The following is a 27,500-nucleotide window of genomic DNA, read 5'->3' on the forward strand; positions in this document are numbered from 1 at the left end:
TGAGTATGTGTCTCTATGAGTATGGGTCTCTATGAGTATGGGTCTCTGTGAGTCTCTATGAGTATGGGTCTCTATGAGTATGGGTCTTTATGAGTGTGGGTCTCTATGAGTATGGGTCTCTGTGAGTCTCTATGAGTATGGGTCTCTGTGGGTCTCTATGAGTATGGGTCTCTATGCGTATGGGTCTCTGTGGGTCTCTATGAGTATGGGTCTCTATGAGTATGGGTCTCTATGAGTATGGGTCTCTGTGGGTCTCTATGAGTATGGGTCTCTGTGGGTCTCTATGAGTATGGGTCTCTATGAGTGTGAGTCTCTATGCGTATGGGTCTCTATGAGTGTGGGTCTCTATGCGTATGGGTCTCTATGAGTGTGGGTCTCTATGAGTGTGAGTCTCTATGAGTATGGGTCTCTATGAGTATGGGTCTTTATGAGTGTGGGTCTCTATGAGTATGGGTCTCTGTGAGTCTCTATGAGTATGGGTCTCTGTGGGTCTCTATGAGTATGGGTCTCTATGCGTATGGGTCTCTGTGGGTCTCTATGAGTATGGGTCTCTATGAGTATGGGTCTCTATGAGTATGGGTCTCTGTGGGTCTCTATGAGTATGGGTCTCTGTGGGTCTCTATGAGTATGGGTCTCTATGAGTGTGAGTCTCTATGCGTATGGGTCTCTATGAGTGTGGGTCTCTATGCGTATGGGTCTCTATGAGTGTGGGTCTCTATGAGTGTGAGTCTCTATGAGTATGGGTCTCTGCGTCTCTCTGGAACGTGATGACGATGACATCAGCCACTCGTTTGATCCGCTGACCACTGCATCACCACGATCTTCAAACTCACCACCCCCCCCACCTACCACCACCACCTCCCACCACACGAGGTTCTGGTGGACGTGGGGTGGAGATCCTTACCTTGAGGTGGAGTGTGTGGACGAGAGGGCCCTTTGCCGTACCGGGATTGTAGCGCTAACCACCACCACCATCACCTTCATCTGCTAACTCCTCCACTCTCTCCCCACCCACCACCACCAGGTTCTGGTGGACGTGGGTGGAGAGCCTTGCCTGGAGGTTGAGTGTGGGGACGAGAGGGCCCTACTCTATGTCCGGCGACTTTGCCAGGGCAGCAAAGGGCCGTCCATCCGCTACCGGGGAGACTGGCTCACCCCGAACGAGTTCCAGTTCGTGTCCGGGCGGGAGACTGCCAAAGATTGGAAGAGAAGCATCAGGCATCGTGGTGAGTGGGTGGGTGAGTGGGTGGGTGAGTGTGTGGGTGAGTAGGTGGGTGGGTGGGTGAGTGGGTGAATGAGTGGGTGGGTGAGTGGGTGGGTGGGTGGGTGAGTGGGTGAGTGGGTGGGTGAGTGGGTGAGTGGGTGGGTGAGTGGGTGAAGGAATGAGTGTGTGAGTGAGTGGGTGAGTGTGTGAGTGAGTGGGTGAGTGGGTGGGTGAGTGAGTGGGTGTGTGGGTGAGTGGGTGAGTGGGTGGGTGAGTGGGTGGGTGGGTGAGTGAGTGGGTGAGTGAGTGAGTGGGTGGGTGGGTGGGTGAGTGGGTAGGTGGGTGGGTGAGTGAGTGGGTGAGAGGGTGGGTGAGTGCGTGAGTGGGTGAGTGAGTGGTTGAATGAGTGGTTGAGTGAGTGAGTGGGTGAGTGTGTGAGTGAGTGGTTGAGTGAGTGTGTGAGTGAGTGGGTGAGTGTGTGCGTGAGTGGTTGAGTGAGTGGGTGGGTGAGTGGGTGGGTGAATGAGTGGGTGGGTGAATGAGTGTTTGAGTGAGTGGTTGAGTGAGTGAGTGGGTGAGTGAGTGGGTGAATGAGTGTGTGCGTGAGTGAGTGAGTGAGCGCGTGAGTGCGCGGGTGTGTGAGCGAGTGGGTCAAGTGAGCGACTGACTACTACCGCTCACCACTACTTCTACTGCCCCTATCGCCACCGTGTCCTTGATCCGGACCTTCGCATGGCCCCGAAGTTTGAGTCCAGCGTGAGCGTTGACGCTACCTGGGCTGTTGCCTCTGTCCACGCATCTCCAGGCAAGAGTCTCAAGACGCTGATGTCCAAGGGCGTCTTGCAGGTCCACCCTCCCATCTGCGACTGTCCTGGCTGCCGCATCTCCTCGCCCGTGGTGAGCTCACAGTGCCCCACTCACCGTGCACACTCACCACGGACACTCACCGTGGACACTCACCGTGCACACTCACCACGGACACTCACCGTGCACACTCACAGTGTCACACTCACCGTGTCACTCACCACGGACACTCACCGTGGACACTCACCGTGGACACTCACCGTGTCACTCACCGTGCACACTCACCGTGGACACTCACCGTGTCACTCACCACGGACACTCACAGTGCCCCACTCACCGTGCACACTCACCACGGACACTCACCGTGTCACTCACCGTGGACACTCACCGTGCACACACACCGCACCATACACACCGCATCACACACACCGCATCACACACACCGCATCACACACACCGCACCACACACACCGCATCACACACACCGCACCACACACACCGCATCACACACACCGCATCACACACACCGCATCACACACACAGCATCACACACACAGCATCACACACACCGCATCACACACACAGCATCACACACACCGCACCATACACACCGCATCACACACACCACATCACACACACCGCACCATACACACACGCACCACACACACCACATCTCTCCCCCGTCTCACCCCCACTTCTCTCTCTCCCCCCCCGTCTAGAATCGAGGCCGTCTGGCTGATAAGCGTGCCCACATGGCCCTCACCACCACCGCCTCCACCGCCTCCACCGCCACCACCGCCACCACCGCCACCACCGCCGCCGCCACCGCCGCTCCCGGCAGAGGGAAGGAAGCAACGGCCTCCTCCTCCTCCGGTGGAGCGGCCGACGGGGGAGCGCGCAGGGAGGCCGTGGCACGGCGAAGGTGCGTGGGCCTCCCCTAGGTCGACTCGGCTTTAATTGACAAAGAGTTAGTTCTAGATTTTGATTTGAAGCTTTCGTGACTGCAAGGATCCACACTCTCTTTGGTTCTATTCGGTAAAGTCACCACGTGGGTAATTAAAACAAAACAACACAAATTATCGCGACGTTTCGGCCACAACACAAGCGGCCCTCATCAGGTGAAGGGACCAGCGCTGTCCTCGAGGACAGCGCTGGAGTGAAACACGGCCACGCTCAGACCGCGATGGCTTTTCCTGCTGACACTGAGGCTACACGCCTTTTTAAACCTTTACAAGCAGTTTGCCTTTAGAGGCTAACCCCCTTTTCCCGCTGACACTGAGGCTACACGCCTTTTTAAACCTTTATAAACAGTTTGCCTTTAGACGGGAGCCCCCTTTTCCTGCTGACACTGAGGCTACACGCCTTTTTAAACCTTTACAAGCAGTTTGCCTTTAGAGGCAAACCCCCTTTTCCTGCTGACACTGAGGCTACACGCCTTTTTAAACCTTTAGAGGCAAACCCCCTTTTCCTGCTGACACTGAGGCTACACGCCTTTTTAAACCTTTACAAACAGTTTGCCTTTAGAGGTTCACCCCCTTTTCACGCTGACACTGAGGCTACACGCCTTTTTAAACCTTTATAAACAGTTTGCCTTTAGAGGTTCACCCCCTTTTCAAGCTGACACTGAGGCTACACGCCTTTTTAAACCTTTATAAACAGTTTGCCTTTAGACGGGAGCCCCCTTTTCCTGCGGACACTGAAGCTACACGCCTTTTTAAACCTTTACAAGCAGTTTGCCTTTATAGGCAAACCCCCTTTTCCTGCTGACACTGAGGCTACACGCCTTTTTAAACCTTTAGAGGCAAACCCCCTTTTCCTGCTGACACTGAGGCTACACGCCTTTTTAAACCTTTACAAACAGTTTGCCTTTAGAGGTTCACCCCCTTTTCACGCTGACACTGAGGCTACACGCCTTTTTAAACCTTTATAAACAGTTTGCCTTTAGAGGTTCACCCCCTTTTCACGCTGACACTGAGGCTACACGCCTTTTTAAACCTTTATAAACAGTTTGCCCTTTAGAGGCAAACCCCCTTTTCCTGCTGACACTGAGGCTACACACCTTTTTAAACCTTTAGAGGCTAACCCCCTTTTCCTGCTGACACTGAGGCTACACGCCTTTTTAAACCTTTAGAGGCTAACCCCCTTTTCCTGCTGACACTGAGGCTACACGCCTTTTTAAACCTTTAGAGGCTAACCCCCTTTTCCTGCTGACACTGAGGCTACACGCCTTTTTAAACCTTTAGAGGCTAACCCCCTTTTCCTGCTGACACTGAGGCTACACGCCTTTTTAAACCTTTAGAGGCTAACCCCCTTTTCCTGCTGACACTGAGGCTACACGCCTTTTTAAACCTTTAGAGGCTAACCCCCTTTTCCTGCTGACACTGAGGCTACACGCCTTTTTAAACCTTTAGAGGCTAACCCCCTTTTCCTGCTGACACTGAGGCTACACGCCTTTTTAAACCTTTAGAGGCTAACCCCCTTTTCCTGCTGACACTGAGGCTACACGCCTTTTTAAACCTTTAGAGGCAAACCCCCTTTTCGTGCTGACACTGAGGCTACACGCCTTTTTAAACCTTTAGAGGCTAACCCCCTTTTCCTGCTGACACTGAGGCTACACGCCTTTTTAAACCTTTAGAGGCTAACCCCCTTTTCCTGCTGACACTGAGGCTACACGCCTTTTTAAACCTTTAGAGGCTAACCCCCTTTTCCTGCTGACACTGAGGCTACACGCCTTTTTAAACCTTTAGAGGCTAACCCCCTTTTCCTGCTGACACTGAGGCTACACGCCTTTTTAAACCTTTAGAGGCTAACCCCCTTTTCCTGCTGACACTGAGGCTACACGCCTTTTTAAACCTTTAGAGGCTAACCCCCTTTTCCTGCTGACACTGAGGCTACACGCCTTTTTAAACCTTTAGAGGCTAACCCCCTTTTCCTGCTGACACTGAGGCTACACGCCTTTTTAAACCTTTAGAGGCTAACCCCCTTTTCCTGCTGACACTGAGGCTACACGCCTTTTTAAACCTTTAGAGGCTAACCCCCTTTTCCTGCTGACACTGAGGCTACACGCCTTTTTAAACCTTTAGAGGCTAACCCCCTTTTCCTGCTGACACTGAGGCTACACGCCTTTTTAAACCTTTAGAGGCAAACCCCCTTTTCGTGCTGACACTGAGGCTACACGCCTTTTTAAACCTTTATAAACAGTTTGCCTTTAGACGGGAGCCCCCTTTTCCCGCTGACCGACCGCTTGCGCGTTGCGATCGAAACTCCGCGCGTTTTTTTTGGTTACTCCCTTTGAACCGATCTACCCGACTTCACCGAAAGACCCAAACAATTTGAATTCCTGCAGTGACGAAAGCTTCAAGTCAAGAACCGAGAGCATGTTTTATATATATATATTTATAAATAAAAAAAATTGTAACAAACAAAAACCAATGGCATTCATTTGTATTCTTTTTGGTTTTCCTGTCGTTGAAAATATTTTTTGGGGGTTGTTTTAAACAGAAAAAATTATACGTGGATTTTAATGTTTTTTTATTTTTTATTTTATTTATAATGCGACGCTCGTCGCTGCAGCCGTAGACCCCCCTGACCCCAGTTCCATTCCCGCTTCTAGGCCAACAACCCCTAAGGGTCGACTCAGCCTTGATACATTTAAAAAAAATTTAATGAATTAGATTTTTTTCTTAAAGGTATTCGTCATTTGTATTTTTTTTTTAAATACGCGTTTTTAAATTTGTTAATTGTTTTATATTTTGTTTTTACTTTTAGTTTTTCATAAACGTTTTGATGCTTTTTTTTTAAATACGTATTTTTAAAAGGTTTTATTTGCTTGGCACGTGGCCAGTCAGACCCTGGCGAGGGAGACCCACGGGGTCAGACGTAGACCCCCCCTGAGCCCAGTTCCATTCACGCTTCTAGGCCAACAACCCCTAGGTCGACTCAGCCTTGATACAATTAAAAAAAATTCAAAAATGAATTAGATTTTTTTCTTAAAGGTATTCGTCATTTGTATTTTTTTTTAAAAAAATACGCGTTTTTAAATTTGTTAATTGTTTTATATTTTGTTTTTACTTTTAGTTATTCAAAAACGTTGTGATGCTTTTTTTTTTAAATACGTATTTTTAAAAGGTTTTATTTGCTCGGCACGTGGCCAGCCAGAGCCAGGCGAGGGAGACCCACGGGGTCAGACGTAGACCCCCCCTGACCCCAGTTCCATTCACGCTTCTAGGCCAACAACCCCTAGGTCGACTCAGCCTTGATACAATTAAAAAAAATTCAAAAATGAATTAGATTTTTTTCTTAAAGGTATTCGTCATTTGTATTTTTTTTAAAAATACGCGTTTTTAAATTTGTTAATTGTTTTATATTTTGTTTTTACTTTTAGTTATCCAAAAACGTTTTGATGCTTTTTTTTTTAAATACGTCTTTTTAAAAGGTTTTATTTGCTCGGCACGTGGCCAGCCAGAGCCAGGCGAGGGAGACCCACGGGGTCAGACGTAGACCCCCCCTGACCCCAGTTCCATTCCCGCTTCTAGGCCAACAACCCCTAGGTCGACTCAGCCTTGATACAATTAAAAAAAATGTTTTAATGAATTAGTTTTTTTTCTTAAAGGTATTCGTCATTTGTATTTCTTTATTTAAAAAAAATACGCGTTTTTAAATTTGTTAATTGTTTTATATTTTGTTTTTACTTTTAGTTATTCAAAAACGTTGTGATGCTTTTTTTTTAAATACGTATTTTTAAAAGGTTTTATTTGCTCGGCACGTGGCCAGCCAGAGCCAGGCGAGGGAGACCCACGGAGTCAGCCGTAGACCCCCTCTAACCCCAGTTCCATTCCCGCTTCTAGGCCAATAACCCCTAGGTCGACTCAGCCTTAATAAAACTATTTCAATTTGTGAAAAACATTTGAAAAAAAAATTTTGTTTACATTTTAACGTTGAAAAAAAAATGTTGGTTTGAAATGTATTTGTTTCACGTTTAGTTATTAAAAAAAAAATGTTTTTACTTTGAGGCCACCAACCCCTAGGTCAACTCGGCCTGAATACAAATTTTAAATAATTGTAGTTTTAATTTGTTGTTTTTAAAAAATATATTTTTTATGTTTTTGTGTGTGTCTGTGTGTGTGTCTGTGTGTGTATCTGTGTCTGTGTGTCTGTGTGTGTCTGTGTGTGTCTGTGTGTGTGTGCGTGCGTGCAGAGATAGTAATCTGTCCGCCATCATATCGAGTTTGCACCACAGCAAGCGGCTGGCCACCGTCAGGGACGGGAGCGACGTACACGGTAACGCTCACCCACACGCTCACCCACTCGCTCATCCACTCACTCACCCACTCACCCGCCCAACCACTCACTCACCCACTCGCTCACCCACCCACTCGCTCACCCACTCACTCACCCACTCGCTCACCCACTCACTCGCTCACCCACCCACTCGCTCACCCACCCACTCGCTCACGAACCCACTCACTCGCTCACTCACCAACCCACTCGCTCGCTCACCCACTCACTCACCAACCCACTCACTCGCCCACTCACCCACCCACTCACCCACCCACTCACTCACTCACCCACTCACTCACCCACCCACTCGCTCACCCACCCACTCGCTCACGAACCCACTCACTCGCTCACTCACCAACCCACTCGCTCGCTCACCCACTCACTCACCAACCCACTCACTCGCCCACTCACCCACCCACTCACCCACCCACTCACTCACTCACCCACTCACTCACCCACCCACTCACTCACCCACCCACTCACCCACCCACTCACTCACCCACTCACCAACCCACTCGCTCGCCCGCTCACCAACCCACTCGCTCGCTCACTCACTCACTCACCAACCCACTCACTCGCCCACTCACCAACCCACTCACTCGCCCGCTCACTCGCTCACTCACCCACTCACCAACCCACTCACTCGCCCACTCACCAACCCACTCGCTCACCCACTCACTCGCCCACTCACCAACCCACTCGCTCGCCCGCTCACTCGCTCACTCACCCACTCACCCACTCACCAACCCACTCGCTCGCCCGCTCACCGACCCACTCACTCACTCACAACCTGCCATGCTTACTGATACACACACACACACTGATACACGCACCGTCACGTATGCGTGTGTGGTGAGTGTGTGGTGAGTGTATGGTGAGTGTGTGGTGAGTGTATGGTGAGTGTGTGGGGAGTGTATGGTGAGTGTGTGGGGAGCGGTAGTGTAATGGTTAGCGCTACGCTGCGCTATGAACCTGGCGACCCGGGTTCGATTCCCGCTCACGGCCAACACCGGTGACGATTATCTGAACCGGTCCCGGGCCTCCCCTAGGTCGACTCAGCCTCAAATGAGTACCTGGTGCGGTGTGTAAACATTGCCACTAGGGAGACAAAGGCGGTCGGGCGTGGTGCTGGCCACCCACCCCCTCGTGTGCCGTTCCGGCCTTCATAGGTGCTCGCTAACAGCACTTGCCCCTACAGTCTGTTAAGGCTATACGGGGGATCTTTGTCTTTGTGTGTGTGTCTGTGTGTAGTGTGTGTGTGTAGTGTGTGTGTGTCTGTGTGTGTCTGTGTGTGTGTCTGTGTGTGTGTGTGTGTCTGTGTGTGTCTGTGTGTGTGTGTCTGTGTGTGTGTCTGTGTGTCTGTGTGTGTGTATGTGTGTGTGTCTGTGTGTGTGTGTGTGTGTCTGTGTGTGTGTGTGTTTCTGTGTGTCTGTGTGTGTGTGTGTCTGTGTCTGTGTGTGTGTCTGTGTGTGTAGTGTGTGTGTGTCTGTGTGTGTGTGTCTGTGTGTGTGTGTCTGTGTGTGTGTGTCTGTGTGTGTGTGTTTCTGTGTGTCTGTGTGTGTGTCTGTGTGTGACTGTGTGTCTGTGTGTGTATGTCTGTGTGTGTGTCTGTGTGTGTGTGTGACTGTGTGTGTGTGTCTGTGTGTGTGTGTCTATGTGTGTCTGTGTGTGTGTGTGTGTCTGTGTGTGTGTGTGTCTATGTGTGTCTGTGTCTGTGTGTGTGTGTCTATGTGTGTCTGTGTGTGTAGTGTGTGTGTGTCTGTGTGTGTGTGTCTGTGTGTGTGTGTCTGTGTGTGTGTCTGTGTGTGTGTGTGTTTCTGTGTGTCTGTGTGTGTGTCTGTGTGTGACTGTGTGTCTGTGTGTGTATGTCTGTGTGTGTGTCTGTGTGTGTGTGTGACTGTGTGTGTGTGTCTGTGTGTGTGTGTCTATGTGTGTCTGTGTGTGTGTGTGTCTGTGTGTGTGTGTCTGTGACCTGGTTCCTCCATCATTCACCTCCCCACCCACTCTCCCCTCAGCTAACGACTTATCGACCCGTCCCCCCCCTCCCTCCCCCCCTCTCCCCCCCTCTCCCCCCTCCCTCCCCCTCTCTCCCCCCTCCCCTCTCTCCCTCCCCCTGTCTAACCCCTCCCTCCCCCTCTCCCTCCCCCCCTCCCTCCCCTCTCTCCCTCCCCTCTCTCCCTCCCCCTCCCTCCCCCTCTCTCTGCCCCTCTCTCTCTCTGCCTCTCTCCCCCCTCTGTGTTGCTATGGCAACACAGAGGGGGAGCAAGGGTGATAGGTCACGGTGTAGGAGTAGAGAGTGTGAGTGTGTGTATGTGTGTGTATGTGTAGGTGTGTGTGTGTACACGTGTGTGTAGGTGTGTGTGTGTGTACACGTGTGTGTACGTGTGTGTGTGTGCACGTGTGTGTATGTGTGTGTGTATGTGTAGGTGTGTGTGTGTACACGTGTGTAGGTGTGTGTGTACACGTGTGTGTAGGTGTGTGTGTGTGTGCACGTGTGTGTATGGGTGTGTGTGCACGTGTGTGTGTCTGTGTGTAGGTGTGTGTGTGTGTGTGTAGGTGTGTGTGTGTGTACATGTGTGTAGGTGTGTGTGTGTGCACGTGTGTGTATGTGCACGTGTGTGTATGTGCACGTGAGTGTGTGTATGTGTGTGTAGGTGTGTGTGTGTACATGTGTGTAGGTGTGTGTGTGTACACGTGTGTGTATGTGTGTGTGTTTACGTACATGTGTGTGTATGTGTGTGTGTGCACGTGTGTGTGTGTGCACGTGTGTGTCTGTATGTACGTGTGTGTACGTGTGTGTATGTATATGTGTACATGTGTGTGTACGTGTGTATGTGTGTGTCTGTGTGTATGTGTGTACGCTTGTGTGTGTGTCTGTGTGTGTGTCTGTAGGTAACTCTGTCGTGGACAGTGCTGTGGGGGGAGGGCCAATTCCGATTGGCCCCTCCTCTCATGGCGTCTGTGACCACCACAGTGGCTAAGCGGGGGCTCTGGACGGGTGCGAGGGGCTGGTAACCCCTCCACCTTCAACAAATTACCACTATACCACGTCTAACATATCTAACTAATAAGCTTGTGCCGGAGGACCCGGGGGGCCAGGCGTCTATGACGTCTCCTGGCCAAACCCCAATTGACGGAGCCAGCAGATTGAATCTCTACCCTCGGGGCTCCTCCAGAAACAACGAAAAGCCACTACGGGTGGCCACGTGGAATGTTCGAATGCTCACTGCGGAGGAGAGGCTGCCACTCCTCTGTCGGGAGCTGGACCGGTACCGCCTGGATCTCTGTGTTATTCAGGAGGTCCGGTGGACCGGCTCTGGCTCCTGCCACCATGAGGGGGGGACAGTCCTCTACTCGGGGCAGCAGACTGCCCAACAACAGGGTGTGGCTCTTCTTTTGAACAAAAGAATGAAGGGGGCGTGGGAGCGTGGCGGTGAGGTGTGGGAGGCTGTAAGCCCCAGGCTACTTTGGGCTCGCCTTCCCATCAACCGGAGGCGAGGAGCGGTGGTCGTGGTTACTTATGCCCCCACCGAAGATGAACATCCGTGGAGGGATGCAGGCAAAGCCGATGGGTCAGATGCCTTTTATGACCTCCTGTCACAGGTGCTGGCTAAAGTGGCCCCTCGGGATAGAGTCATCTTGTTGGGTGACTTCAATGCCCGAGTTGGTCATGATGATAGCACCTGGTCTGGAGTGATTGGAGGACATGGGCCAGATCAGCTCAATAACAACGGTAGGAGGCTGCTAGATTTTTGTGCAGCCCATGGGCTTGTAATTATCAACACGCTGTTCCGGCATCGGCGCATCCACACAACATCATGGATGCATGCCGGGTCCAAGCAAGAACATCTGCTGGACTACATAGTGACGGACCAGCGGATGCGAGCCCATCTCCTTGACACCAGGACCTACCGTGGAGCTGATCTGCCCTCTGACCATCGACTAGTCATCTGTAAGATGCGCCTGCTATTCTTCCACTCCGGTGGTGGGTGTACACCCAGGACCCCATTCCAACCTAAAGTGGCCTGGTCTCAGTTATCCGATGAAAGTTGCAACCGAAAATTTAATCATCGCTTGCGGCTGGGGTTGGCATCGTCCCCCACTCCTCCTGATGTTGAGGGTAAATGGGCGAGGTTTAGGACTGTGACTCATGCAGCTGCAATGGCTGCTTTGGGTACGCGGTCCAGACCTCCCCAGAGACCCTGGCTGACAGAGGAGGTGTTCAGGATGGTTGCGAAAAAGCGACAGGCCCACTGTCATCGGCTACAGAATCCCATGTCAGAGAATGAGGCTTACAGCAGCCTTCGCTCAGAGGTTCGGAGAGCCATGAGGCGCTGCAAGGATGGGTGGTGGTTGCGGGTTGCTGAGGTGATGGAGTCTGCCTCATTGGCCCGCGATCACAAATCTCTATTTAACTCCATCAAGAAAGTAACCTGCAGCGCCACACCTATTACCATCATTAGCGGTAAAAAAGGTGATCCAATCTCCGACCCCCAGGAACAGGTTTGCAGATTTTCTGAGGATTTCTGTGAGGTCCTGGGGGAGGGGAAACCCCTCAGCCAGGAAAACATCATGGCACAAAGTGGGGATGACCCTGCTGAGGCTGCAGTGCCTCAAATATTGGAAGAAGTCACCCCCTGTGAGTGGCTGGCTGAGGTGCCATCTGTTGAGGAAGTACTGAAGGCGATCCGGAGTCTGAGACCAGGAAAGGCAGCGGGCAGAGATGATCTCCCAAGCGAAATGCTGAGGGAGGGTGGCATTTGTGCACAGACTGCCCTATATGACATCATAACAACAGTCTGGACCACTGGACGGGTTCCACAGGATTGGAAGGATGCCCTGGTGGTCCCCCTCTTTAAGAAGGGGGACCGCACAGACTGTAACAACTACAGGGGCATCTCACTCCTCAGTGTGCCGGGAAAGGTCCTGGCAAGGATTATTCAGCATCGCCTTGCCAGGTACGCTGAGGAGAGGCTTGCGGAGCCCCAATGCGGTTTCAGGAAAGGGCGGTCCTGCACAGATGCCATATTTTCTGTCCGTTTGCTACAGCAGAGGTGTAGGGAATTCCAACAAGACCTACATCTCTGCTTTATTGACCTGGTCTAGGCCTATGATACCATAAGTAGGCCTGGGCTCTGGGTTGTTCTCCGTGCTTTTGGAGTACCTGACCCTCTGCTCACGATCATTAAGGACCTTCATGATGGTGAGTGGGCCCGGGTAGGCCGGGAGTCAGAGCCATTCCCTGTACACCTTGGGGTGCGACAGGGATGTCTTCTGGCTCCCACATTATTTAACATCTATTTTGACCACATAGTTCGTGAGGCCTTCAATAGCTGTACCGGGGGAATCTCCATTTGGTACAGATATAATGGGAGGCTGATCGATGCCCGGGTGTGGTCAAGGGATGGCTCCCTATTGCTCAACCACGTTATGTATTCCGATGATTTGGTAATAGCTGCTCATTCAGAGGAGGAGTTGGAGACGCTGCTGCTGAGACTGGAGTGTGCCACTAACAGATGGGGCCTTACCATCAGCCCGACCAAAACTAAGCACCTGCCTGGGTATTTTGTACCATCGGACACTCCACCCCCACAACTCCCAATCGGTGATGGGGCAGTTGTGGAGAGAGTGGAGAGTTTCTCATACCTGGGCAGTGTGCTTATGACCGGCTCCAGTTTAACAGCAGAGGTCTCACTCCGAATCAGTCGAGCGGCAATATCTTTTCATCGGTTGCGTAACGCTGTGTGGAAGCTACCTGGTCTGTCGCTCCGCACTAAGCTTCAGGTCTTCTCGGCAACGGTCATTCCCTCCCTTCTCTACACTTGCGAAACGTGGACCCCCTTAATGGAACATCTTCGCCGGTTAAAAACATTTAGGCTAGCCTGCTTACGATCCATCCTGGGTTTAACCAGGCTGGATTGTGTGAGTAGCTCACAAATCCTTGAAAGATCTGGGCAAGGTCCCATCGGTGAGCTCCTCCGGCAGGCAAGGCTGCGATGGCTGGGTCATGTAGCCCGCATGCCCAGCCACCGCATGCCGAAGCAGCTTTTGTTCGGCCGGATCGAGTGGGCTAAGCGGGCGCGGCACGGGCTAGAGAAGAGATGGAGTGATGTGGTACGGGAGGACGTGGAGCTGAGTGGACTTGCCGATGACTGGTACCAGCGGTGTCAAGATCGGCCTCTGTGGAGGAGGCTCGTGAAGGATGCTACTGGGCAGTTGGAGGCAGTCGCCCTCCAACAACAACGGAGGGCGGAGGAGTGACGCTCAGAACAACGAGTGGAGCGCCGGGTGGCTAAAGCACAGCAGGTTGGCACAGTAGGGGGCACAGGTGGTGCATCAGCCAGTCAGCTCAGTCAGTCGACCCGTGGCACCTGGGTCTGCCCCGTGACCTCCTGCCAGCGGGCGTTCGACACTTCACGTGGTAGCCTCAGGGTGCACATAGCCTGGCACAAGCGTCGTGGTGACGTCACCGCCACTTAGTGGCGAATGGCGGTTGTTGTTGTTGTGTCTCTGTGTGTGTGTCTGTGTGTGTGTGTCTGTGTGTGTATGTGTGTGTGTCTGTGTGTGTCTGTGTGTGTGTGTCTGTGTGTGTGTGTGTCTGTGTGTGTGTGTGTAACTGTGTGTCTCTGTGTGTGTGACTGTGTGTACACTGTGTGTGTGTGTGTCTGTGTGTCTGTGTGTGTGTGTGACTGTGTGTGTGTGTGACTGTGTGTACACTGTGTGTGTGTGTGCTGTGTGTCTGTGTGTGTGTGTGACTGTGTGTGTGTGTGACTGTGTGTACACTGTGTGTGTGTGTGACTGTGTGTGTGTGTGTGACTGTGTGTACACTGTGTGTGTGTGTCTGTGTTCAGGCGAAGACCTCGCGTCTGGGAGCGAGCGACCATCGCGAGGAGACTCACCACCTCTGAAGCGGTTTAGAGGTGAGTGGTACTCACTCACCACTCACTCACCACTCACCACCCACTCACTCACTCACTCACCCACTCACCCACTCACCTACTCAGTCACTCACCCACTCACTCACCACTCACTCACCACTCACTCACTCACTCACCCACTCACTCACTCACCACTCACTCACCACTCACTCACCACTCACTCACTCACCACTCACTCACCACTCACTCACAACTCACTCACTCACCTACTCAGTCATACACTCACCCACTCACTCACTCACCTACTCAGTCACTCACCCACTCAGTCACTCACCCACTCACTCACCACTCACCCACTCAGTCACTCACCCACTCACTCACCACTCACTCACCACTCACTCACCCACCCGCTCACTCACCCACCTACTCACTCACCTACTCACTCACCTACTCACTCACTCATTCACCCACTCACCCAATCACTCACTCATACACTCACCCACCTACTCACTCAACTACTCACTCACTCATTCACCCACTCACCCACTCACTCACTCATCCACTCACACACTCACTCACATACCCACTCAGCCACTCACTCACTCACTCACCCACTCACTCAGCCAATCACTCACTCATTCATCCACCCACTCACTCACTCACCCACTCACTCACTCACCCACTCATTCACTCATACACTCACCCACCTACTCACTCACCTACTCACTCACTCATTCACCCACTCACCCACTCACTCACTCATCCACTCACACACTCACTCACCCACCCACTCACCCACCCACTCACTCACCCATCCACCCTCTCACCCACTCAGTCACCCACTCACTCACTCACCCATCCACTCACTCGCATATACTCATACACTCACTCATGCACACGTGCGTGTGTGTACACATATGTGTGTGTACACGTGTGTGTACACGTGCTAATGAGTGTGTGTGTGTGTACACGTGTGTGTGTGTACACGTGTGTGTGTACACGTGTGTGTGTGTACACGTGTGTGTACACGTGCTAATGAGTGTGTGTGTACACGTGTGTGTGTACACGTGTGTGTACACGTGCTAATGAGTGTGTGTGTGTGTACACGTGTGTGTGTGTACACGTGTGTGTGTGTACACGTGCTAATGAGTGTGTGTGTGTACACGTGCTAATGAGTGTGTGTGTACACGTGTGTGTGTGTGTACACGTGTGTGTGTGTACACGTGTGTGTGTACACGTGCTAATGAGTGTGTGTGTGTACACGTGTGTGTGTGTACACGTGTGTGTACACGTGCTAATGAGTGTGTGTGTACACGTGTGTGTGTGTACACGTGTGTGTGTGTACACGTGTGTGTACACGTGTGTGTGTGTACACGTGTGTGTGTGTACACGTGTATATACACGTGTGTGTGTGTACACGTGTGTGTACACGTGCTAATGAATGTGTGCGCGTCGCTGTGTTTATGCAGAATGCACTTCCAGTCCAACCAGCAAGAACAACACACACACAGGTACAGTACACACACACACACAGACACACAGACACACACACACAGACACACACACACACACAGGTACAGTACACACACACACAGACACACAGACACACACACACAGACACACACACAGACACACAGACACACACACACAGACACACACACACACGTATAGTACACACAGACACACACACACAGACACACACACACAGACACACACACACACAGACACACACACAGACACACACACACAGACACACAGACACACACACAGACACACACACACACAGACACACACACAAACACACAGACACACACACAGACACACACACACAGGTACAGTACACACAGACACACACACAGACACATACACACACACACAGACACACACACATACACACACACACAGACACACACACAGACACAAGGAGGTGGGGTTGGTGGTGGGGGGCTGATGGCCCCCCCCTTCACCTCGCTACGTGAATTATTGATGGGGACCCGGCGATAACTAATAACTCGCTGCTGTCTTTCAATTATTGAGAAGGGATGGTGGGGGGAGGGGGATGGGGGGGAGGGGCTGGTGAGCGGTGGCGCAGCGGTTAGCACGCTGCGTCAGAGATCCACTCACCCAGTCACTCACTCACCCACCCACTCACTCACCCACCCACTCACTCACTCACCCATTCACTCACCCACTCACCCACTCACTCACCCACTCACACACCCACCCACTCACCCACCCACTCACTCACTCACCCACCCACTCACCCACTCACTCACCCACTCACTCACTCACTCACCCACTCACACACCCACCCACTCACCCACCCACTCACTCACTCACCCACCCACTCACCCACTCACTCACCCACTCACTCACCCACTCACCCACTCACACACCCACCCACTCACCCACCCACTCACTCACCCACCCAACCACCCACCCACTCACCCACTCACTCACCCACTCACCCACTCACCCATCCACTCATCCACTCACTCACTTACTCACCCACTCACCCACCCACTCACTCACCCAAACAACCACCCACCCACTCACCCACCCACCTATCCACCCACCCACTCACCCATCCACTCATCCACTCACTCACTTACTCACCCACTCACCCACTTACTCACCCACTCACTCACCCACTTACTCACCCACTCACTCACACACTCACTCACCCACTCACCCAATTACCAATTGGCACTGCTGCTACTACTGACAGCACTTGCCCCTACAGCCTGCTAGAGGCTACACGGGGGTTCTTTGTCTGTGTGTAGGTGCTGATACTCGCTACTACTGACAGCACTTGCCCCTACAGCCTGTTAGAGGCTACCTGGGGGATCTTTGTCTGTGTGTAGGTGCTACTACTGACAGCACTTGCCCCTACAGTCTGCTAGAGGCTACACGGGGGATCTTTGTCTGTGTGTAGGTGCTACTGACAGCACTTGCCCCTACAGCCTGCTAGAGGCTACACGGGGGATCTTTGTCTGTGTGTAGATGCTGCTACTAGTAACAGCACTTGCCCCTACGGTTCCGCTAAAGGCTACCTGGGGTGTCTTTGTCTTTTTGCGCAGATGACAGCTGCTGTGACTCGCCACCTCAGCCGTCCAGTCCACGTTACCATGACGAGGGAAGTCTTCCTGACAGGTGGGCACAAGGACAACGGTGTCACGTGGTGTGCAGGGGCTAAGTGCCGTGCCAGGCTAGGTGCACGAGGAGGTCACATGACAGACCCAGCAGGTGCCATGGGTTGACTGCCGTGCCAGGCTAGGTGCAGGAGGAGGTCACACTCACAAACAAAGACAAAGATCCCCCGTGTAGCCTATAACAGACTGTAGGGGCAAGTGCTGTTAGCGAGTTGCAGGGTCTTTGAAGGCTACCGGCACGGTACACGAGGGGGTGGGTGGCCAGCAACCACTCCCGGCCGCCTTTGTCTCCCCAGTGACGGTGTTTGCACACCACCACCACCACACCAGGGAATCGAACTCGGGTCACCCATCACCCACCAACCCACCCACCAACTCACCCACCCACTCACCCACCCACCCACTCACCCACCCACCCACTCACTCACCCACCCACCCACTCAACCACCCACCCACCCACCCACTCACCCACCCACCCACCCACTCACCCACCCACCCACCCACCAACTCACCCACCAACTCACCCACTCACCCACCCACCCACTTACCCACTCACCCACTCACCCACCCACCCACTCACCCACCCACCCACCAACTCACCCACCAACTCACCCACTCACCCACTCACCCACCCACCCACTCACCCACTCACCCACCAACTCACCCACTCACCCACCAACTCACCCACTCACCCACCCACCCACTCACTCACTCACTCACCCACCCACCCACTCACTCACTCACCCACCCATTTACCCACCCACTCACTTACCCACTCATCCACCCACTCACCCACCCAACCACTCTCCCACTCACCCACCCACCCACTCACCCACCCACTCACCCACCCACTCACCAACTCACCCACCCACTCACCCACCCACTCACCCACCCACTCACCCACTCACCCACCCACCCACCCACTCACCCACTCACCCACTCACCCACCCACTCACCTACCCACTTACCCACCCACTCACCCACCCACTGACCCACTCGCCAACCCACCCGCTCACCCACGTCACTCACCAGGTCACTCACCACACCACTCACCACACCACTCACCACACCACTCACCACACCACTCACCACACCACGTGCTTTTTTTCCTGTAGGGATGGCAACTGCTCTTTGACCCCTACCCACAATGCAGCATTCCTGGGACTCCGCCCCTTCCTGGGCTTGCCACCTCTCCTCTCACCACTGCCCGGTAACCATAGCAACCGCGCTCACCACACCCGCTCACCACACCCGCTCACCACACCCGCTCACCACACCCACCGAACAGTGATGGCTGACATGTGACGGGGGCCGTGTGGTGCAGGGTTTCCCGGGATCCTCTCTCCGGGTCACGCCGAGCTGTTGGCATGGCAACAGGAGCTGCTGAGGAGGCACGGCCTGGCAAGGTAACCATAGCAACCTCCACCTTGTGACCATGGCAACCTCCACTACCTCGTAACCATAGCAACTGCCACCTCGTGACCATAGCAACCACCACCTCGTGACCCTAGCAACTGCCACCACCTCGTGACCATGGCAACCGCCACCACCTCGTGACCATGGCAACCACCATCACCTCGTGACCCTAGCAACCACCACCACCTCGTGACCATAGCAACCACCACCACCTCGTGACCATAGCAACCACCACTACCTCGTGACCATGGCAACCACCACCACCTCGTGACCATAGCAACCATCACCACGTGACCTAGTTTACTAGTGACCTAGTTTACTAGTGACCTAGTGAACCACGTAAACGAATGACCCAGTGAATGAGTGACCCAGTGACCCAGTGAATGAGTGACCCAGTGACCCTGTGAACTAGTGGCCCGGTGACCCACTGAATGAGTGACCCAGTGGCCCAGTGAACGACTGACCCAGTGACCCTGTGAACTAGTGACCCAGTGACCCTGTGAACTAGTGACCCAGTGAATGAGTAATCCAGTGAACGAGTGACCTAGTGGCCCAGTGAACGAGTGACCCAGTGACCCAGTGAACGAATGACCCAGTGGCCCAGTGACCCAGTGACCCTGTGAACTAGTGACCCAGTGAATGAGTAACCCAGTGAACGAGTGACCCAGTGACCCAGTGACCAAGTGACCCAGTGACCCAGTGAACGAATGACCCAGTGGCCCAGTGAACGAGTGACCAAGTGACCCAGTGAACGAGTGACCCAGTGACCCTGTGAACTAGTGACCCAGTGAATGAGTAACCCAGTGAACGACTGACCCAGTGACCCTGTGAACTAGTGACCCAGTGAACGAGTGACCCAGTGACCCAGTGACCAAGTGGCCCAGTGATCAAGTGACCCCCCCCCGCCCCCACCCTCTAGCAACCCCCTCCCCCCCTGACCCAGTGACCCCCCCCCCCTGCCCCCCCCCCCACCCCCCCCGCCCCCCCACCAGGCTGGACCCGTGCCTGTGCCCCAGTGGGGGTGAGTTGCTGCTGCGCCAGCTGGAGCTGGAGCAGCTTCGCCGGATCGTCCTATCGGAGCTGCCCGCCGTCGCCGCGGCGACCGCCACGGCCAATCACGCGGCGGCGGCGGCGGCCGCCGCGGCCGCCTCCTACTGCGCCCCGCCCGCCCAGCAGCCAATCCCGCGGCTCGACGCCGAGCTGGGGGCGGAGCTCCGCGGAGGGTCTCAGGGCAAGGGGCAGCAGCAGCAACAGCAGCAGGTGACCGGAACGCTCGCGGCTCATTGGCCGAGCGGCCGACCAATCGGGAGAGCTGTTGCCGACGGCGGCCGGGGTCGCTCGGAGACGGACGGGCCAATAGGGAGGGAGGGAGGGGCCCAGCTCACTCGCGCTCGCAGCCGGCCAATCGCGACGCTCGTGAGACCTCACCGGGGAGCCGGCCAATCACGACGCTCGTGAGACCCCCCGGGAAGTCGGCCAATCGCGACGCTCGTGAGACCCCCCCCCCAGGGAGCCGGCCAATCGCGACGCTCGTGAGGACCCCCCCCCCCAGGGAGCCGGCCAATCACGACGCTCGTGAGACCCCCCCCGGGGAGCCGGCCAATCACGACGCTCGTGAGACCTCACCGGGGAGCCGGCCAATCACGACGCTCGTGAGACCCTCCGGGGAGCCGGCCAATCACAACGCTCATGAGACCCCCTTGGGGAGCTGGCCAATCACGACGCTCGTGAGACCCCCTTGGGGAGCTGGCCAATCGCGACGCTCGTGAGGACCCCCCCCAGGGAGCCGGCCAATCACGACGTTCGTGAGACCCCACGGGGAGCCGGCCAATCACGACGCTCGTGAGACCCCCCCCCAGGGAGCCGGCCAATCACGACGCTCGTGAGAGCCCTCCGGGGAGCCGGCCAATCGCGACGCTCGTGAGACCCCACGGGGAGCCGGCCAATCACGACGCTCGTGAGACCTCACCGGGGAGCCGGCCAATCACGACGCTCGTGAGAGACCTCCGGGGAGCCGGCCAATCGCGACGCTCGTGAGACCCCCTAGGAAGCCGGCCAATCACGACGCTCGTGAGACCCCCCCCCCAGGGAGCCGGCGAATCGCGACGCTCGTGAGACCCCCCGGGCAGCCGGCCAATCACAGAGGGCTGCGGTGGTTTGCTAAGGAGGCCGGCCAATCGGATCGCTCGCTCGCTAATCAGATCGCTCGCAGAGCCGACCAACCGGGGGAGCAGCTTCCGCCGAGCCAGCCAATCGGAGAGCCGCGTTAACTCGGGAGACAACCAATCAGATCGCTCTCTCGCGCACGCGCAAGCTCACTCGCAGCCGGCCAATCGGAGCGCGGCTCCTCCGCCAGGCCGGCCAATCAGAGAGCCGCGCGTGCGTGCCTGTGTGTGGGGAGTGGTGGCGCAGCAGTTAGCGCTACGCTGCACTAACTACGAACCAGGCGACCCGGGTTCGATTCCCGCTCACCGGTCCTGGGCCTCCCCTAGGTCGACTCAGCCTCAAATGAGTAACCTGGTGTTGCGGCGGTGGTGGTGGTGTAGTGGTGGTGTAGTGGTGGTGGTGGTGTAGTGGTGGTGTAGTGGTGGTGGTGGTGGTGTAGTGGTGGTGGTGTAGTGGTGGTGGTGGTGGTGTAGTGGTGGTGGTGGGGCAGTGGTGGTGGTGTAGTGGTGGTGTAGTGGTGGTGGTGTAGTGGTGGTGTGGTGGTGTAGTGGTGGTGGTGGGGTAGTGGTGGTGGTGTAGTGGTGGTGTAGTGGTGGTGGTGTAGTGGTGGTGGTGGTGTAGTCGTGGTGGTGTAGTGGTGGTGTAGTGGTGGTGGTGGTGTAGTGGTGGTGGTGCAGTGGTGGCGGTGGTGGTGGTGAGTATGTAGTGGTGGTGGCGGTGGTGGTGGTGTAGTGGTGGTGGTGGTGGTGTAGTGGTGGTGGTGTAGCAGTGGTGGTGGTGGTGTAGTGGTGGTGGTGTAGTGGTGGTGGTGGTGTAGTGGTGGTGTAGTGGTGGTGTAGTGGTGGTGGTGGTGGTGTAGTGGTGGTGGTGGTGTGGTGGTGGTGTAGTGGTGGTGGTGTAGTGGTGGTGGTGTAGTGGTGGTGGTGGTGTAGTGGTGGTGGTGTAGTGGTGTAGTAGTGGTGGTGGTGTGGTGGTGTAGTAGTGGTGGTGGTGGTGTAGTGGTGGTGGTGTAGTAGTGGTGTAGTGGTGGTGTGGTGGTGGTGTAGTGGTGGTGTAGTGAACATCGCTAGCCACTGGGGGAGAGACAAAGACGGCCGGGCGTGGTGCTGCTGTGCCACCCACCCCCTCTGTGTGTGACCCACAGTGCCCCGGTAGCCTCTATAGGCAGCGCTGCTACTCGCTAGCACAGCACTTGCCCCGACACTCTGCTAAAGCTGCACGGGAACCTTTGTCTTTGTCAGGTGAAGGGAGGGGGCGGAGACACGTGCACCTGTAACCATGACGACCAGGACACCCCCGGAGACCGGGTGACCAATGGGAGCGCAGCGAGCGGCAAGAAGGGAGGGGCCACACTGGAGGTGAGCAGGGGAGTGGGTGGGTGGGTGGATGGGTGAGTGGGTGGGTGGGTGAGTGAGTGAGTGGGTGAGTGGATGGGTGAGTGGATGGTTGAGTGGGTGGGTGAGTGGATGGGTGAGTGGGTGGGTGAGTGGATGGGTGGGTGGGTGAGTGGGTGGGTGAGTGGGTGAGTGGATGGGTGAGTGGGTGAGTGGGTGGGTGAGTGGATGGGTGAGTGGGTGAGTGGATGGGTGAGTGGGTGAGTGGATGGGTGAGTGGGTGGGTGAGTGGGTGAGTGGATGGGTGAGTGGGTGAGTGAGTGGATGGGTGGGTGGGTGGATGGGTGAGTGGGTGAGTGAGTGAGTGAGTGGATGGGTGAGTGAGTGGATGGGTGGGTGGGTGAGTGAGTGGATGGGTGGGTGGGTGAGTGAATGGGTGAGTGGATGGGTGAGTGGGTGAGTGGATGGGTGGGTGGATGGGTGAGTGGGTGAGTGAGTGAGTGGATGGGTGAGTGGGTGAGTGAGTGGATGGGTGGGTGGGTGAGTGAGTGGATGGGTGGGTGGGTGAGTGTATGGGTGGGTGGGTGAGTGGATGGGTGAGTGGGTGAGTGAGTGGATGGGTGGGTGGGTGGGTGAGTGGATGGGTGAGTGGGTGAGTATGTGAGTGGGTGGGTGAGTGGGTCAGTGGATGGGTGAGTGGGTGAGTGAGTGGATGGGTGGGTGGGTGAGTGGATGGGTGAGTGGGTGAGTGAGTGGATGGGTGGGTGGGTGAGTGAGTGGATAGGTTGGTGGGTGAGTGGATGAGTGAGTGGGTGAGTGGATGGGTGAGTGGGTGAGTGTGTGAGTGGATGGGTGGGTGGGTGAGTGAATGGGTGAGTGGGTGGGTGAGTGGATGGGTGAGTGGGTGAGTGGATGGGTGAGTGGGTGAGTGAGTGGATGGGTGGGTGAGTGAGTGGATGGGTGGGTGGGTGAGTGGATGGGTGAGTGGGTGAGTGAGTGGATGAGTTGGTGGGTGGGTGTGTGAGTGGATGGGTGGGTGGGTGAGTTTATGGGTGGGTGGGTGTGTGAGTGGATGGGTGAGTGGATGGGTGAGTGAGTGGGTGGATGAGTGAGTGAATGGGTGGGTGGGTAAGTGGATGGGTGAGTGGGTGGCTGAGTGAGTGAGTGGGTGGGTGGGTGAGTGGGTGGGTGGGTGGGTGAGTGAGTGGGTGGGTGGGTGAGTGGGTGGGTGAGTGTGTGAGCGGGTGAGTGGGTGGGCGGGTGAGTGGGTGAGTGGATGGGTGAGTGAGTGGGTGGATGAGTGAATGGGTGGGTGGGTAAGTGGATGGGTGAGTGGGTGAGTGGGTGGGTGAGTGAGTGGGTGAGTGGGTGGGTGAGTGGGTGGGTGGGTGAGTGAGTGGGTGGCTGAGCGGGTGAGTGAGTGGCTGAGCGGGCCGGTGGGTGGTTCCATTGGAGATTGACAGCACTTGCCCCCCAGAGCCCGCGTGAGCTACCCGGGTGCCCTTTGTCTGTGTGTGGTGCAGTTCGACTGGAGGGAGGCTGGGGTGAAGCTCCTTGGAGCTGCGAACCTCCCCCTGCACCTCTCCCTGCCCTTCACTCACAGCCCACTCCTGCCCGCAGGTGGGTGGGTGAGAGGGTGGGTGGGTGGGTGGGAGGGTGGGTGGGTGGGAGGGTGGGTGGGTGGGAGGGTGGGTGGGTGGGTGAGAGGGTGGGTGGGTGAGAGGGTGAGTGGCTGGGTGGGTGGGTGGGTGAGAGGGTGGGTGGGTGAGAGGGTGGGTGGGTGGGTGGGTGGGAGGGTGGGTGGGTGGGTGAGAGGGTGAGTGGCTGGGTGGGTGGGTGGGTGAGAGAATGGGTGGGTGAGAGGGTGGGTGGGTGGGTGGGAGGGTGGATGAGTGAGAGGGTGGGTGGGTGGGTGGGTGAGAGGGTGGGTGGGTGGGTGGGAGGGTGGTTGAGTGAGAGGGTGGGTGGGTGAGAGGGTGGGTGGGTGGGTGAGAGGGTGGGTGGGTGGGTGGGAGGGTGGGAGGGTGGGTGGGTGGGTGGGAGGGTGGGAGGGTGGGTGGGTGGGTGAGAGGGTGAGTGGGTGGGTGGAGCAGCGTCTGATAATTCACATGATGGTGCTGGTGGTGGTTGTTGGTGGTGGTGGTGGTTGTGTAATGGTAGTGCATTTGCCACTCATCTCAGTCAGTCAATCCATGGCACCCGCTGGGTCTGTTGTGGTTGTTGTTGTTGTGGTTGTTGTTGTGGTTGTTGTTGTTGTGGTTGTTGTTGTGGTTGTTGTTGTGGTTCTTGTTGTGGTTGTGGTGGTTGTTGTTGTTGTGGTTCTTGTTGTGGTTGTTGTGGTTGTTGTGGTTGTTGTTGTGGTTGTTGTTGTGGTTGTTGTTGTGGTTATTGTTGTTGTTGTGGTTGTTGTGGTTGTTGTTGTGGTTGTTGTTGTGGTTGTTGTTGTGGTTGTTGTTGTGGTTGTTGTTGTTGTTGTGGTTGTTGTTGTGGTTGTTGTTGTGGTTGTTGTTGTGGTTGTTGTTGTTGTGATTGTTGTGGTTGTGGTTGTTGGTGTTGTTGTTGTGGTTCTTGTTGTGGTTGTTGTGGTGGTTGTTGTGGTTGTTGTTGTGGTTGTTGTTGTGGTTGTTGTTTCCGCTAATTATTTATTTATTATATTCTCTCTCTCTCTCCAGCTCTTATATCATCGCCTGCAGCAAATCGGTGAGTTACCATTCACTCACCACACTCACCACTCACTCACCACTCACTCACACACTCACCACTCACTCACCACTCACTCACTACTCACCACACTCACTCACCATTCACTCACCACTCACTCACCACTCACTCACACACTCACTCACACACTCACTCACCACTCACTCACCACACTCACCGCTCACTCACCACTCACTCACCGCTCAATCACCATTCACTCACTCACACACTCACCACTCACCACACTCAACCACTCACTCACCACTCACTCATCACACTCACCACTCACTTACTACTCACTTACCACTCACTCACAATTCACTCACCACTCACTCACGACTCACCCACCCACTCACTCACCACTCACTCACCACACTCACCACTCACTCACCACTCACTCACCACTCACTCACCACACTCACTCACCACTCACTCACCACTCAATCACCATTCATTCACTCGCACACTCACCACTCACTCACCACACTCACCCACTCACTCACCACTCACCGCTCACTCACCATTCACTCACCACTCACTCACCGCTCACTCACCACTCACTCACCACTCACTCACTCACCACTCACTCACCCACCCACTCACCACTAACATTCACCACTCACTTACCACACTCACTCACCGCTCACTCACCATTCACTCACCACTCACTTACCACTCACTCACTCACACACACACCTCACTCACCACTCACTCACCACTCACTCACCATTCACTCACCACTCACTTACCACTCACTTACCACACTCACCACTCACTCACCACTCACTCACCTCCCCCGTGTCTCCCCGTGTCTCCCCGTGTCTCCCCCGTGTCTCCCCCGTGTCTCCCCGTGTCTCCCCCGTGTCTCCCCGTGTCTCCCCGTGTCTCCCCGTGTCTCCCCGTGTCTCTCGTTGTCTCCCCCGTGTCTCTCCGTGTCTCCCCGTGTCTCCCCGTGTCTCCCCCGTGTCTCTCCGTGTCTCCCCGTGTCTCCCCGTGTCTCTCGTTGTCTCCCCCGTGTCTCCCCCGTGTCTCCCCGTGTCTCCCCGTGTCTCCCCGTGTCTCCCCGTGTCTCTCGTTGTCTCCCCCGTGTCTCCCCGTGTCTCCCCGTGTCTCCCCGTGTCTCCCCCGTGTCTCTCCGTGTCTCCCCGTGTCTCCCCGTGTCTCTCGTTGTCTCCCCCGTGTCTCCCCCGTGTCTCCCCGTGTCTCCCCGTGTCTCCCCGTGTGTCTCTCCGTGTCTCCCCGTGTCTGTCTCCCCGTGTATCTGCGTGTCTCCCCGTGTCTCTCAGTCTCTCTCCGTGTCTCACCGTGTCTCCCCGTGTCTCCCCGTGTCTCTCGTTGTCTCCCCGTGTCTCTCGTTGTCTCCCCGTGTCTCCCCGTGTCTCCCCCGTGTCTCCCCGTGTCTCACCGTGTCTCCCCGTGTCTCCCCGTGTCTCCCCGTGTCTCTCCGTGTCTCTCGTTGTCTCCCCGTGTCTCCCCGTGTCTCCCCGTGTCTCTCCGTGTCTCCCCGTGTCTCTCGTTGTCTCCCCGTGTCTCTCGTTGTCTCCCCCGTGTCTCCCCGTGTCTCCCCGTGTCTCCCCCGTGTCTCCCCGTGTCTCCCCGTGTCTCCCCGTGTCTCCCCGTGTCTCTCGTTGTCTCCCCCGTGTCTCTCGTTGTCTCCCCCGTGTCTCCCCGTGTCTCCCCGTGTCTCCCCGTGTCTCTCCGTGTCTCTCCGTGTCTCTCGTTGTCTCCCCCGTGTCTCCCCGTGTCTCCCCGTGTCTCCCCGCGTCTCCCCGCGTCTCCCCCGTGTCTTGCCGTGTCTCACCTTGACCCCGTGACCCCGTGACCCCGTGACCCCAGGTTGGTGGGAGTGACCTCATCACTCGGACGGCGGTGTCCGTCCTGACCTCGCACAGCCCGGAGACCGTCCGGTGAGACACACACAGACACACACACACAGACACACACACAGACACACACACATACAGACACACACACAGACACATACACACAGACACACACAGACACACACACACACAGACACACACACAGACACACACACACAGACACACACACACACAGACACACACACATACACATACACACAGACACACAGACACACACACAGACACACAGACACACACACATACACACACACAGACACACACACATACAGACACACACACAGACACACACACATACACACACATACACACACACAGACACACACACACATACAGACACACACACACAGACACACACACATAGACACACATACACATACACAGACATACACACACACAGTCACACACACATACACAGACACATACATACACACACACACATACACACACATACACACAGACACACACAGACACACATACACATACACACACATACACACACACATACACACACAGACACACATACACACACAGACACACATACACACACACATACACACATACACATACACACACACATACACACACATACACACATACACACACAGACACACATACACATACACACACAGACACACATACACACACAGACACACATACACACACAGACACACATACACATACAC

At 55.2% G+C, this 27,500-nt stretch overlaps 1 protein-coding gene across 2 annotated transcripts in view; it reads left to right on the forward strand.

Moving 5' to 3' along the window:
• LOC116937209 (uncharacterized) overlaps window positions 1-27,500 on the forward strand; it is a 44,777-nt gene that overhangs the window by 11,648 nt on the left and 5,629 nt on the right. For both annotated transcript variants that reach the window (XR_012940604.1, XM_076064138.1), the window contains exons 2-15: window positions 1,025-1,226; window positions 2,010-2,101; window positions 2,728-2,930; window positions 7,206-7,288; window positions 14,140-14,208; window positions 15,636-15,677; window positions 17,247-17,319; window positions 18,434-18,528; window positions 18,643-18,724; window positions 19,727-19,994; window positions 22,142-22,258; window positions 23,758-23,854; window positions 24,907-24,934; window positions 26,771-26,841. Coding sequence is in view for 1 of the 2 variants with exons in the window: in XM_076064138.1 (XP_075920253.1) it covers window positions 1,025-1,226; window positions 2,010-2,101; window positions 2,728-2,930; window positions 7,206-7,288; window positions 14,140-14,208; window positions 15,636-15,677; window positions 17,247-17,319; window positions 18,434-18,528; window positions 18,643-18,724; window positions 19,727-19,994; window positions 22,142-22,258; window positions 23,758-23,854; window positions 24,907-24,934; window positions 26,771-26,816 (1,497 nt within the window). In the remaining variant the exon portion in view is untranslated. The remainder of the gene's footprint in view (window positions 1-1,024; window positions 1,227-2,009; window positions 2,102-2,727; window positions 2,931-7,205; window positions 7,289-14,139; window positions 14,209-15,635; window positions 15,678-17,246; window positions 17,320-18,433; window positions 18,529-18,642; window positions 18,725-19,726; window positions 19,995-22,141; window positions 22,259-23,757; window positions 23,855-24,906; window positions 24,935-26,770; window positions 26,842-27,500) is intronic.

The sequence above is a fragment of the Petromyzon marinus genome, unplaced genomic scaffold (genome assembly GCF_048934315.1).
Source record: "Petromyzon marinus isolate PM22_M1 ecotype Great Lakes invasive population unplaced genomic scaffold, UKy_Petmar_22M1.pri1.0 PM_Scaffold_336, whole genome shotgun sequence".
In the NCBI taxonomy this organism is placed as follows: domain Eukaryota; kingdom Metazoa; phylum Chordata; class Hyperoartia; order Petromyzontiformes; family Petromyzontidae; genus Petromyzon; species Petromyzon marinus.